Source organism: Olea europaea, chromosome 17 (genome assembly GCF_002742605.1).
Source record: "Olea europaea var. sylvestris chromosome 17, O_europaea_v1, whole genome shotgun sequence".
Lineage (NCBI taxonomy): Eukaryota > Viridiplantae > Streptophyta > Magnoliopsida > Lamiales > Oleaceae > Olea > Olea europaea.
The window spans coordinates 11,637,726-11,648,006 of NC_036253.1; the positions used below are offsets into that span (position 1 = coordinate 11,637,726).

The 10,281-nt window shown below is 34.5% G+C and overlaps 1 protein-coding gene across 1 annotated transcript; it reads left to right on the top strand.

Annotated features, from left to right (window-relative positions):
• Nucleotides 1-4,235: 4,235 nt before the first annotated feature.
• LOC111366325 (methyl-CpG-binding domain-containing protein 2-like) lies at nucleotides 4,236-10,281 on the top strand. The gene is made up of 5 exons (XM_022987067.1): nucleotides 4,236-4,386; nucleotides 5,877-6,635; nucleotides 7,905-7,958; nucleotides 8,857-9,017; nucleotides 9,711-10,281. The coding sequence occupies exons 2-5, from the start codon at nucleotides 6,094-6,096 to the stop codon at nucleotides 9,875-9,877; spliced, it is 924 nt and encodes a 307-aa protein (XP_022842835.1). The 5' UTR covers nucleotides 4,236-4,386; nucleotides 5,877-6,093; the 3' UTR covers nucleotides 9,878-10,281.

Consider the following 10,281-nt stretch of genomic DNA (forward strand, 5'->3'; position numbering starts at 1 on the left):
CAAAACGTAATCTAGACTATCGAATAATTATTTTAAGTGGAAACAAATTTCAAAGTTCATTGACCATCTAAGCTTATATATATATATAGCCTCCAGGGCACATCTCCAAGTGATAAAAGGAGGGGGTGGAGAAATCCAGCTTTGCTTGAGACTGCCGCGTCAAGGGTTCAAATTCTGAAATATGGATTTGACTCTTGGGTAAGTGCAAGTGTACAAGCAGCCTTCCACCCTATTCCATTGGAGACATAACCTGCGATTTACCTCCCTCACGATACTCTAGGGCAGGGGCGGTGAGAGACCCTTAAGGTTGGGATTCAACCTTTATATATATATATATATACACACGCGCGTATATGTAGGTCACGAAGTTGATTAATGGTTACTGCTTCAGTTATTTGGATTGGAGGATTCAAGAGAATTATATACTACAGATTTTGACAAAATTGATGTAATGTTTTCGGTGAAATTGAGTTGGATTTGGTGGTAAAAAATGTGAAAATGTTAGGCATGTACGAATGGGTTTTATTCTTACCTTAGTTGTTAATCTAAAACAACATTTGAGGTTACTTGTTAACTGAAAATAGCAAATGGAGAAAATCCCATTCTACATCATTATGTATTTTTGGGAATAAAAATCTTGTTACTTTCTTCAACACAAAACTCTTTTAAGTTACGGTATAGTCATCACCGCCATAGTTGAATGACGATGAAGCTTCACCTTTACATCTTATACTTCCATGATAAATGGGTGCATAGTCGTATGTGTTGTTGGCGTATGAAAAATTGAATAAAGTTGAGGCATTGGATCAAACGGCTATCAAAGAAGTCTCTTGTAGGTCTATCCATTCGATTGCAGTGGAAAATTGGTCGAACATATTCTACTCCATGATTATAAGTTCGGTATATTTGAAATTTGAACGAATGAGGTGAAGTTGATAATATTAATTTGGGAAATTAAGTAATTCCAAAAAATCCTAAATAAATTGATGACTCGAGCAGTTCATGGGGTACCAAGCGAGCGGTCTGCGAATAGATATGATTGTTTGTGAACATGTTGATTTTTTGTGTCTCTCCGACTACAACCCTTCAATATTTATAAATTAGACCCCTCCATATTGGATTCATCCATTCAGATTACAATCATACCATCCATAAACATCATTATTTTCAAGAAATTCTACATCATAGTTTTCTTTCTTTTCATTCAAAAGGAGCATGAAAACATTATTCTGATTCGTTATTTCTTGTAATTTGAAGTGCTGCCATCCCAAGAAGAGATCATTGTATCTTGGGAGACATTGTCATTCCACCTTTGACACCTATGTTTAGCAAATTCGTCTTGAGGACAAAAAGTTTTAAATCTTGTATCAATCTAAACATCATTCCAATTTCCGTTCTTATTTTCATTTCAAGTTTGTATCATTCCAACGTCCTTGACTTCACAAGACAACCATCGATCCTCAGCATCTAACGTTGCCCCTAGAGATGAAATTCATCAGGTATTTAACAATCAAGATACAACTTCAACCGTTACATTCACCCTACTAAAAACTTTGCAACCATTCCAAACAGAATGTCTTCTTGTCGTTGTCGAGGTCGAACCTGTGAGTCGAGAGGAAGAACAAAAAGAAGATGACCACAATACTCTATCCCAAGACGTAGTCATCGACTCATTTTTTTTGACCCGTAACCTTTTTTTATGTAAATTGAACTTGTTTTCTTTTGGGAATTCTGAGTTAGCAACCAATGCAAATGCTTGTAATTTAGTCCCTCCTTGGTAGAGATCAAAATTAGAATTTTTAATAAATTTTGGTAAAAGTTGATGAAATGTGTGATTCTAAAGTTGTGAATCCTGTGAAAATGCGCAATTAAAATTAATTGTCGACTTTCACTTGAATTGAAATCTTGATTTTGATTTTAATTTCACCAATTAGAATTTGATGGGATTGTTCTGTCCTTTTTAAATTTTGAGGACTGGGAATAGGAGGCCCTTCTCAACTCCCTGCCTCGTTGCCCCATTCTTAACCAGAGATAATGGGATTTTTTTGGCTGTCTAATTATGCATTAACACTGGCTTTCAGATTTAAAACTCTATTTACATAACAATTATGTTACATTTATATCATAATTTGCATATTTGTTTATCAAAAGATGATGTGGCGAAATATCATTGAGTCAAAATTTCACCATCTAAAAATAAATAAAATTCCCACACTTTCGTTTTGCCACCTTTATCATCTGTAAAAGAATTTGCAAATAATGATATACGACAAGCATTTTTATTACATAAGAGTTAAACTCTCATTTATTTATTTTTTAGCTAAAAGTATAAGTTCATATTGCTTCCAATTGATCGAATAAGCTAATACCAAAACAAGTTCACAATAAAAGTGATTTGTCGTGCAAGAAAAATATAAATTATATTGCTGGAACCTTTATTTTTTTATCAATAAAAACAAAATAAAACTCATTAATAGATTTTAGAATACCAAAAAAAAAAAAAAATTACTCAAGGACAGGATGAGATTAAAATATCCTCATTTCCTGTTCAATTTATATTGGGCCTGTTTGATAATGATTATAAGAATTGATTTTTTGATCATTAGAGAGAAAATTGAGTTCCACATATAAGTAAAGAAGTAAAAAATGATGGCTAAAATAGTGAAATAATGATCAAATTTTTTATTTTTGAGGTGAAAAAATTACTACCAAACGAGGGCACTCTCATTTTTTAAAAAGATTATTTAAAATATAAGTAGAAGAATCGACGTGGATTTGGGTAAGAATTATGTCCTTGTCCTCAATTCTCTTGAGGGTTGGGACAATGCACAAAGGAGTGACAAGCATTTCTACATCCCGAATGCCAATATTCGAGCAAGTAGGAGAGAATGTTGAATTTTGCAACGGAATCATCATTGTAGCAAAATTTCTACGAAAAATAAAGTTGAGTGACTAAAATAAAATTTATCTTAAATTTTCAGGACCAAAATCATACAGCAAATCATCATCTGTTCTCTCACCCTCCCCCTCTTTACGAGTAAATTTAACCATTGCTTATTGAACTTTAAACTTGGTTACTACTTGCTCACTCATTTTTTATGGGTTACTGAATACTCACTCATCTTTCCATATAATTACTCATCCACCACTCGTTCTTCAAATAATTAGACGACTTTTGCGACAACTTTTCGATAACTTTTGACCACCAAGAATGTCGAATTTTGATACCGTTGGAAAGCCCACGATATTTTCTTCAATTACCACCCAAAATCTCCCTATAATTCCAAGGGATTCGATCGGAAAATTGTCTTAAAATTCGTCCAAAAATTCTGAAAATCTGCCCAGATTTTCAGATTTTTTGGGCAACTTTTAAGGCAATTTTTCGACAACTTCCGACCATCAAAACTGTCGAATTTTGATACCATTGAAAAGCCCACAATGTCCTCTTCAATTACCATCCAAAATTTCCCATAACTCTAAAGGATTCGATCAGAATAAACCCACAAAGTTAGTATCCCGAAACGGCGAAAATTTGGACAAAGTTCGAGATGCTAACTTTGTGGGTTTATTTCGATCGAATCCTTTGGAGTTATGAGGAAATTTTGGGTGGTAATTGAAGAGGATATCGTGGGCTTTCCTACGGTATCAAAATCCAGAAGTTTTGATGGTCGAAAGTTGCTAAAAAATTACCTTAAAATTTGCTCAAAAAATCTGGAAATTTGGGCAGATTTTCAGAATTTTTGGACGAATTTTAAGGCAATTTTCCGATCAAATCCGTTGGAATTATAGGGAGATTTTGGGTGGTAATTAAAGAGGACATCATGGGCTTTCTAACGATAACAAAATTCGACATTCTTGATGATCGGATATTGTCGAAAAGTTACCGTAAAAATCGTCAAATTATTTGAATAGAAGAGTGATCGAAGAGTACTATACAAAAAGATGAGTCAGCATCGTGAGCAAGCAGTAACAGTATTGGTTGCCCTCAGGGCACATCTCCAAGTGGTAAAAAGGGAGGGTGGAGAAATCCAGCTTTACTTGAGGCTATCGCGTCAAGGGTTCGAATCTTGAAATATGGATTTGGCTCTTGGATAAGTACAAGTGTACAAGCAACCTTCCACCTTATACCCTTGGAGACATAACCTGCGATTTATCTCGCTCACAATACTTCAGCTTAGCAGCGACGGGGAACCATAAGGTTGGGTTCAACCTTTAACAGTATTGGTTAAATTTACTCCCTCTTTACCAATCCCCGGTCCCGAGGTGAACAAAACCCCGGCAACAAATCGTGCAAATATACGAATTTGCATTAATTTAGAAATCATCGGAAAAAATCGACGGTTTGTTGATCATCATCCCTTTCAGATCTCGCCGATCCTAATTTCTGTAAATTTTCTTCCCCTCTCTCCCCCCCCCCGCCCCCCGGTGTATCTGTGTATATATGGTTGTATGTAGAGAGATAGCTCAAGATTTATGATAAACTCAACTGTTTAACTTTCCTATGTCTGTACATTTCTTGATCTGTTCTAGATGTTTGAAGTTTTTCATTGTAAGCATTTTTCTTTTCTTTTCTTTTTTTTTTTTTTAAATATAAATTTTGACATGGTTTCGTTTTTAGAAAATTTTAAATTATTTTGTAAACCCTTTCTCATAACATTCGATTTCATTTTTGGTTGGACATGTTTTTCTATTCGGTTGAATGTGATAATGTGAGTTCCGTACTTGTGAAATTCTATTTTTTTTTACCATGACATGTTAGGATGGCTATTTGTGTGTATAGAGTCCATCTTAGCATGTGTGTATGTACTTAACTTTATAGTCTCTAAACGATGCAGTAGTGGAATGCCATCCGTTGTTTTCGGAGTCAGAACTACATTTTTGTTTGTCAGTCTTTCTGATTGTTGAACAAGACTTGATCTTGTTTTACTGTACGAATAGTGCTTTCTTATGTAAGTTAGAATTTAGAATAAACAAATTCTGTTTGTTCGTGATGCTGTCGGAATTTATCATTCTATTATAATGTATTGCCAAGGTATATGCATTGATGTAATCAAATTGTGGATTTGCATGTCATATAGCAGCTCGTCCATAGAAATCTACGATGGTTATTTAACTTATTTTAAAGTCTTTATGATTGTCAAACAAGGCTGATTTTTCTTTTATTGCACAAATACTTATTCGTTATGGTCTAATGTGGTGCAAGAATTTGGAATCCTCAAAATTAGAAGACCTATGAAATTTGCAATACGTTGTGAATATTTAATGAAGGTGATACTTGAAAGTGGTAGCGTCTTTAAAAACAACTTCGAGAACACTTTAGCATTTATGACATTATGTTTCTGTTCTTGTTTGAAGACACCATGTCCCTTTTGTCTTCAGAGTTGTCATATATGCATTATCTCCTCTCTCAAGATGTTTTTGGTGTCACCATGTTAACATTTATCTAGCCATGTACACATTGCTTCTGGCAAGCATATTTGAGGAAAGATAGATGATTGTATTTGGCATCCTTGTACTCCTGTGCTGTACTACTGTTGGGCATCCTCTAAGAGATGGTGTTAGTTAAAGATAAATATCAATATATGAACATTTGGAGCTTTATATTATATCTGCCTCTTGCCATGGATTGCCTGCGCTTATTTACATGTTTTCTTCTGTATCTAAATAAGGGCTGCTGCCTTTCTGTCAGAAGGTATGAAGATCAAACTGCTCGTTTTCATCTTTCATTTTTCATAATAATCTACTCATATAGGACTGTACATTTGGTTGGGCTTTCATCTTAAATGATGATTTTGATTATATTGGCTATACGTTCTTTCAGAAAATTTCAAAATATAAGGATAAGATTGAAGAAAAATTTATCTTTGTATTGGCAGTTCTTGAAGCTTTTTCTGCAATAAACATCATTCACTGATTAGTTTCTACTAGCTTTGGCCATTCACTGGTGTTTGCAAGTTCTTGAAGCTTTGTTGGGGTAAAAGCAGCTGTGATTGCTGATTAATTCCTTGGAAATAAGGCATTGAAGGATCAACATGATGCAGCCTCCATCATAAACTTAATGTCAAGGATTGAAAAGGGGGGAAGCAATTATCAATGAACATGGAAGGAGAACCAAATGTCTCAAATAGTTCAAATCATCCAGGTGGCCTGGAGACCACTCCTGAGGTTAAAAGAGATGTTGCCTTTACAGAAAGGATAGTGAATAATAATATGGAAGATGAAGGAAATCAATCTTCTGAAAATGCTCAAAAGCAGTTGGTGCCTTATGACCCTGCTGCCACTGGTACTGGTGAAATGGAACCTGTTTCGGGCCCCATTGATTTTCCAAATCGGACACCAGGTGTTTTGCGATCTATAGGGGCCTTTGCTGTTCAATGCGCCAACTGTTTCAAATGGAGGCTCATTCCCTCACAGGACAAGTATGAGGAAATAAGGGAACACATTATAGAACGGCCTTTCTTGTGTGAAACTGCTCGTGAGTGGCAACCTGAGATATCATGCAATGATCAGCCTGATATTGCGCAAGATGGAAGTAGGCTTTGGGCAATTGACAAACCCAACATTGCCCGACCTCCTCCTGGATGGCAACGGATTTTAAGAATCAGAGGTGAAAGAAGTACAAAGTTTGCAGATGTGTAAGCATCATTTTTCTTATGATTCTTTGCTCTATTTATTTGAAATAGCATTTAAGGCAAACTATGGAACTGAGCATGGACAACATGGAGCCCATGCCTTGCAAAGATATCCAGTTTTTCATTTAGAAGTTAAAAATATTATTCTTAAACAAGTATTATAGATATTTTAGACTAGTTTAGTGCCATTTGTTTTGAAGCATCAATCAAATTTTTATCCAATTAAATTTGAAATACTTGTTATTTTTAATGCTTAAAATTTATTTTCTTGTTTGAGATGTTGAATGTTATGAAATGAATTCTAGAAATTAATATAGGAGGATAAATAGTTGCATAGGGAATTCTTATTGTTGTCCATAACTCCATATCTAATATAATCAAATAATGTCCATAGAATTATTGCCACTTCCTCGTATTGTCCTTCTTTTTTTTTTTTCTTTTTTTTTTTTTTTTTTTTTTTTTTCTATGACCCTATTTTTCCCATAATATCGACCAATCATGAAAAATCATTAAAATGCCCTTTTTTTTTTTTTTTTCTATGACCCTATTTTTCCCATAATATCGACCAATCATGAAAAATCATTAAAATGCACCCCTTAATGTACACGCAAAATCAAATTTATGATACATAAGGTTTTTTTTTTTTTTTTTGTGCTTATTTATTTTTTATACTGATGTTTGCAACATTGTAACGCAACCTTTCTATGGGTTAATTGCTTCCATTTAGATGTCCAGTTCATTTGAGTGTCGAATTAATTCCATAGTGAAGGAACTCATCCACGTGACTTTCCCACATAGCGAAGTGATTGCTTCATAGAGGGTTAAACAATCGTAGAATTGGTTCAGAGTTAAAATGGTGGTGATTAGAGAATTGAATATTTTCCATGGAGAGGAAACCCATTCTCCTGATTTGCCAATACTATGAAGTGCTTACTTTTGTATGAGGATGAAGCATAATAAAATGCATCAATATAAAAATTTATCAATGGAGAGTAAGAATTTCAGTTCTTGCATACCTGTTGAATCAATTTCATAGAAGAGGAATTTATTTTTCTGATTTGCCTTTATAAGAGTCCGGGGAAAAGAATTTCAATAGGAGCTATGCTTGTGTTGCATTGGAGATTTATTTACTCAACAGATTAAAAGCGTATAACACGTAATGAATTTGATATCCGTGTTGGTATCATTTGAAAAATTAACATAGTATTAATATTATGGTAAAGAAACAGTTATGTTCCTATTCAAATTGTGTTTTGTCTTCAATACCCACAGGTATTATCTTGCACCATCAGGCAAGAGACTTCGATCTGTTGTGGAAGTTCAAAGGTAAAATTCCCCCTTGATCATTAATGCCTCGATTTTTGTTTGTTTTCTTAATACATCTCTATAAATAAGAGGGTCCCATCAATATTTTATATTTGACTAAAGTTAAATTCTTCAGAAAAAATAAAAATAAACTGAAACTAGAAAGTTTTCCTTCAATCTGCACTTGCCATCTTTTCCTCTTCATTGCATCTCAGTCTTCACCACTCACCCCTCCATCCAACCTACACCAGATGCCTCACAACCTCTGACACACTATTCATAACCTCAGCCACCACCCCCTGAATCCACATCCACCACTCTACTCCAACCACCACAAACATTGCCCTCCTTTCACTGCTGGCCAAGTCAAAGGAACAAAATCAAAGAATCTCATGTATAAAATGCAAACGAAGGAAAAAGAAAATATAAACTGTATTTGTATTTTTTTAATTATTATTTTGGTTGGCGTGTTGGGGGTGTTAAAAGGATGTGATGGTGATTCTTTTGCTTTTTCATTTGAGGGATGGAGGAATTAGTTGAAAGGTATTATTGTACTACAACTGTTTTCTTCTTTTTCCTCTTTTGTATCTCTGTCATATTTCTTTTATTTAAGGCTTTCTTATCGCTCTTTGAAACCTCTGGGTATAGCCGGAATGTCGACTAATGTGGTTAACATAGAACTTGTTAAAATAAAATGGTTCAATAATTGTAACATGAAATTATTCAGGGATGTACAATGAATGCTGAAATTATGCATTGAATTTCTAGAAGTAGATCCATAATCAAATAAGTGTGTGATTGTTCCATACCCACGTAATATGCTAATGGATGATGTTGGAGGCTGAATATTTAAGAGTTCTGGATCCATTGCTTTCCTTGCATTTGTTTTGTGGTATTGTGATGCTTTTTATCTTTCTAGGTACCTGAATGAACATCCAGAATACAAAGAAGTTAGCTTGTCACAGTTTTCATTTCAAATTCCAAGACCTTTGCAACAAAACTATGTGAGCAAGCGTCCTCGTGCTGCATCTTATGATACCAATGATGATGGAATGCCAGAATGCCTTGACCCATCAAAAGGTTGATCTACTGTTCTAAATATCATCTGTGTTTCATGCTTTTAAGCTTTTTCATCAAACCAAAATCTGAAAGATACTACAAAATAGTCATGTAGATTAATATATTTTGTGGTCTTTGTCAAATGTGTCTTATTTGCTTTGAACTATTTTCTAATTATTTATATAATCGTTTTTGGAGTTTTTTATGTGTCTTGGGAAACTTTTTTTAGAGTTTTTTTAAGTGTCCTTGGGAAATGAAAATTAGTAACAAATCTGATTTATTTTCCAGTTATTTGAAACTTGTCCATCTGATGAAAACAGTTAGGAGACATTCTGCACAAAAAACATTTTCTGTGCAAGAATTATTGAAAAACTCACATATTCTTAGGGATGATCGAATTCTGTTCGTTATTGATAATGTTCCGACTGTCTCAAAATATATCGTTGATCGATTCGCCTTGCATGCTTGTGTATTTGCTTCTTTCTACCTATTAATTTTAGTCCTAATGCATTACCTCCTTTAGTTGAATGAAACTCATTCGTGAATACATGTTATGATTTTTATAATCTGAGCAGTAACTATTGAGATTTTTTATGCCTGAACTTCAAGATTTTTATTAATGTTTAGCCCAAATGTGTAGAAAAATGTTTTATGTATTACCAACAATCCCTGAGGTAATGATGACTATCCTTGACAATTTTGTGCTTCTTGCAGTCAATCCCCTTGCACGTGTTGCATCTGATGTGGACACAGACTTGCAGCTTAGTGGCCCAGGCCTTTCTGCTCATTATTTTGGGACTCCTGGTTTGAAGCCCGAAAATCAATCGGCAAAGAGAAAGCGGACACCTTCAAAGAGGAAGCGCAATGATGAGTTAGCCTAAACCTAATCATGATCAAGCTGGCAGGGTCTCGTCTGCTTTTATCTGGTTCTTAGAATCTGGAATCCCCCTATTTGATCTCTAGGCTTGTGTAACACATCGTTTTCAGTTACTTTTTGAATGTGCTAGCTTTAGTAGTTTGCTAGTTAAGTAGGATTTATCAAGTCAATGTTGTGAACTATATGTTTATCGTGCTATCCTGGTAATAAGGGACTTGTGGTTCATATATAACTATGAGCAGTGGCATCTTGGGTGTAGGTATAACACAGACTTACTACTGAGGTAAAGCCTTATTAATGGGGTATTTGGTGATTGAACTCACATGGATCTTAGTTAAGCTTTAGCTTATAGATGAACATTACCATATGTAAATTCAGGTGGATGGTACACATCAGTACTCCAGTGCA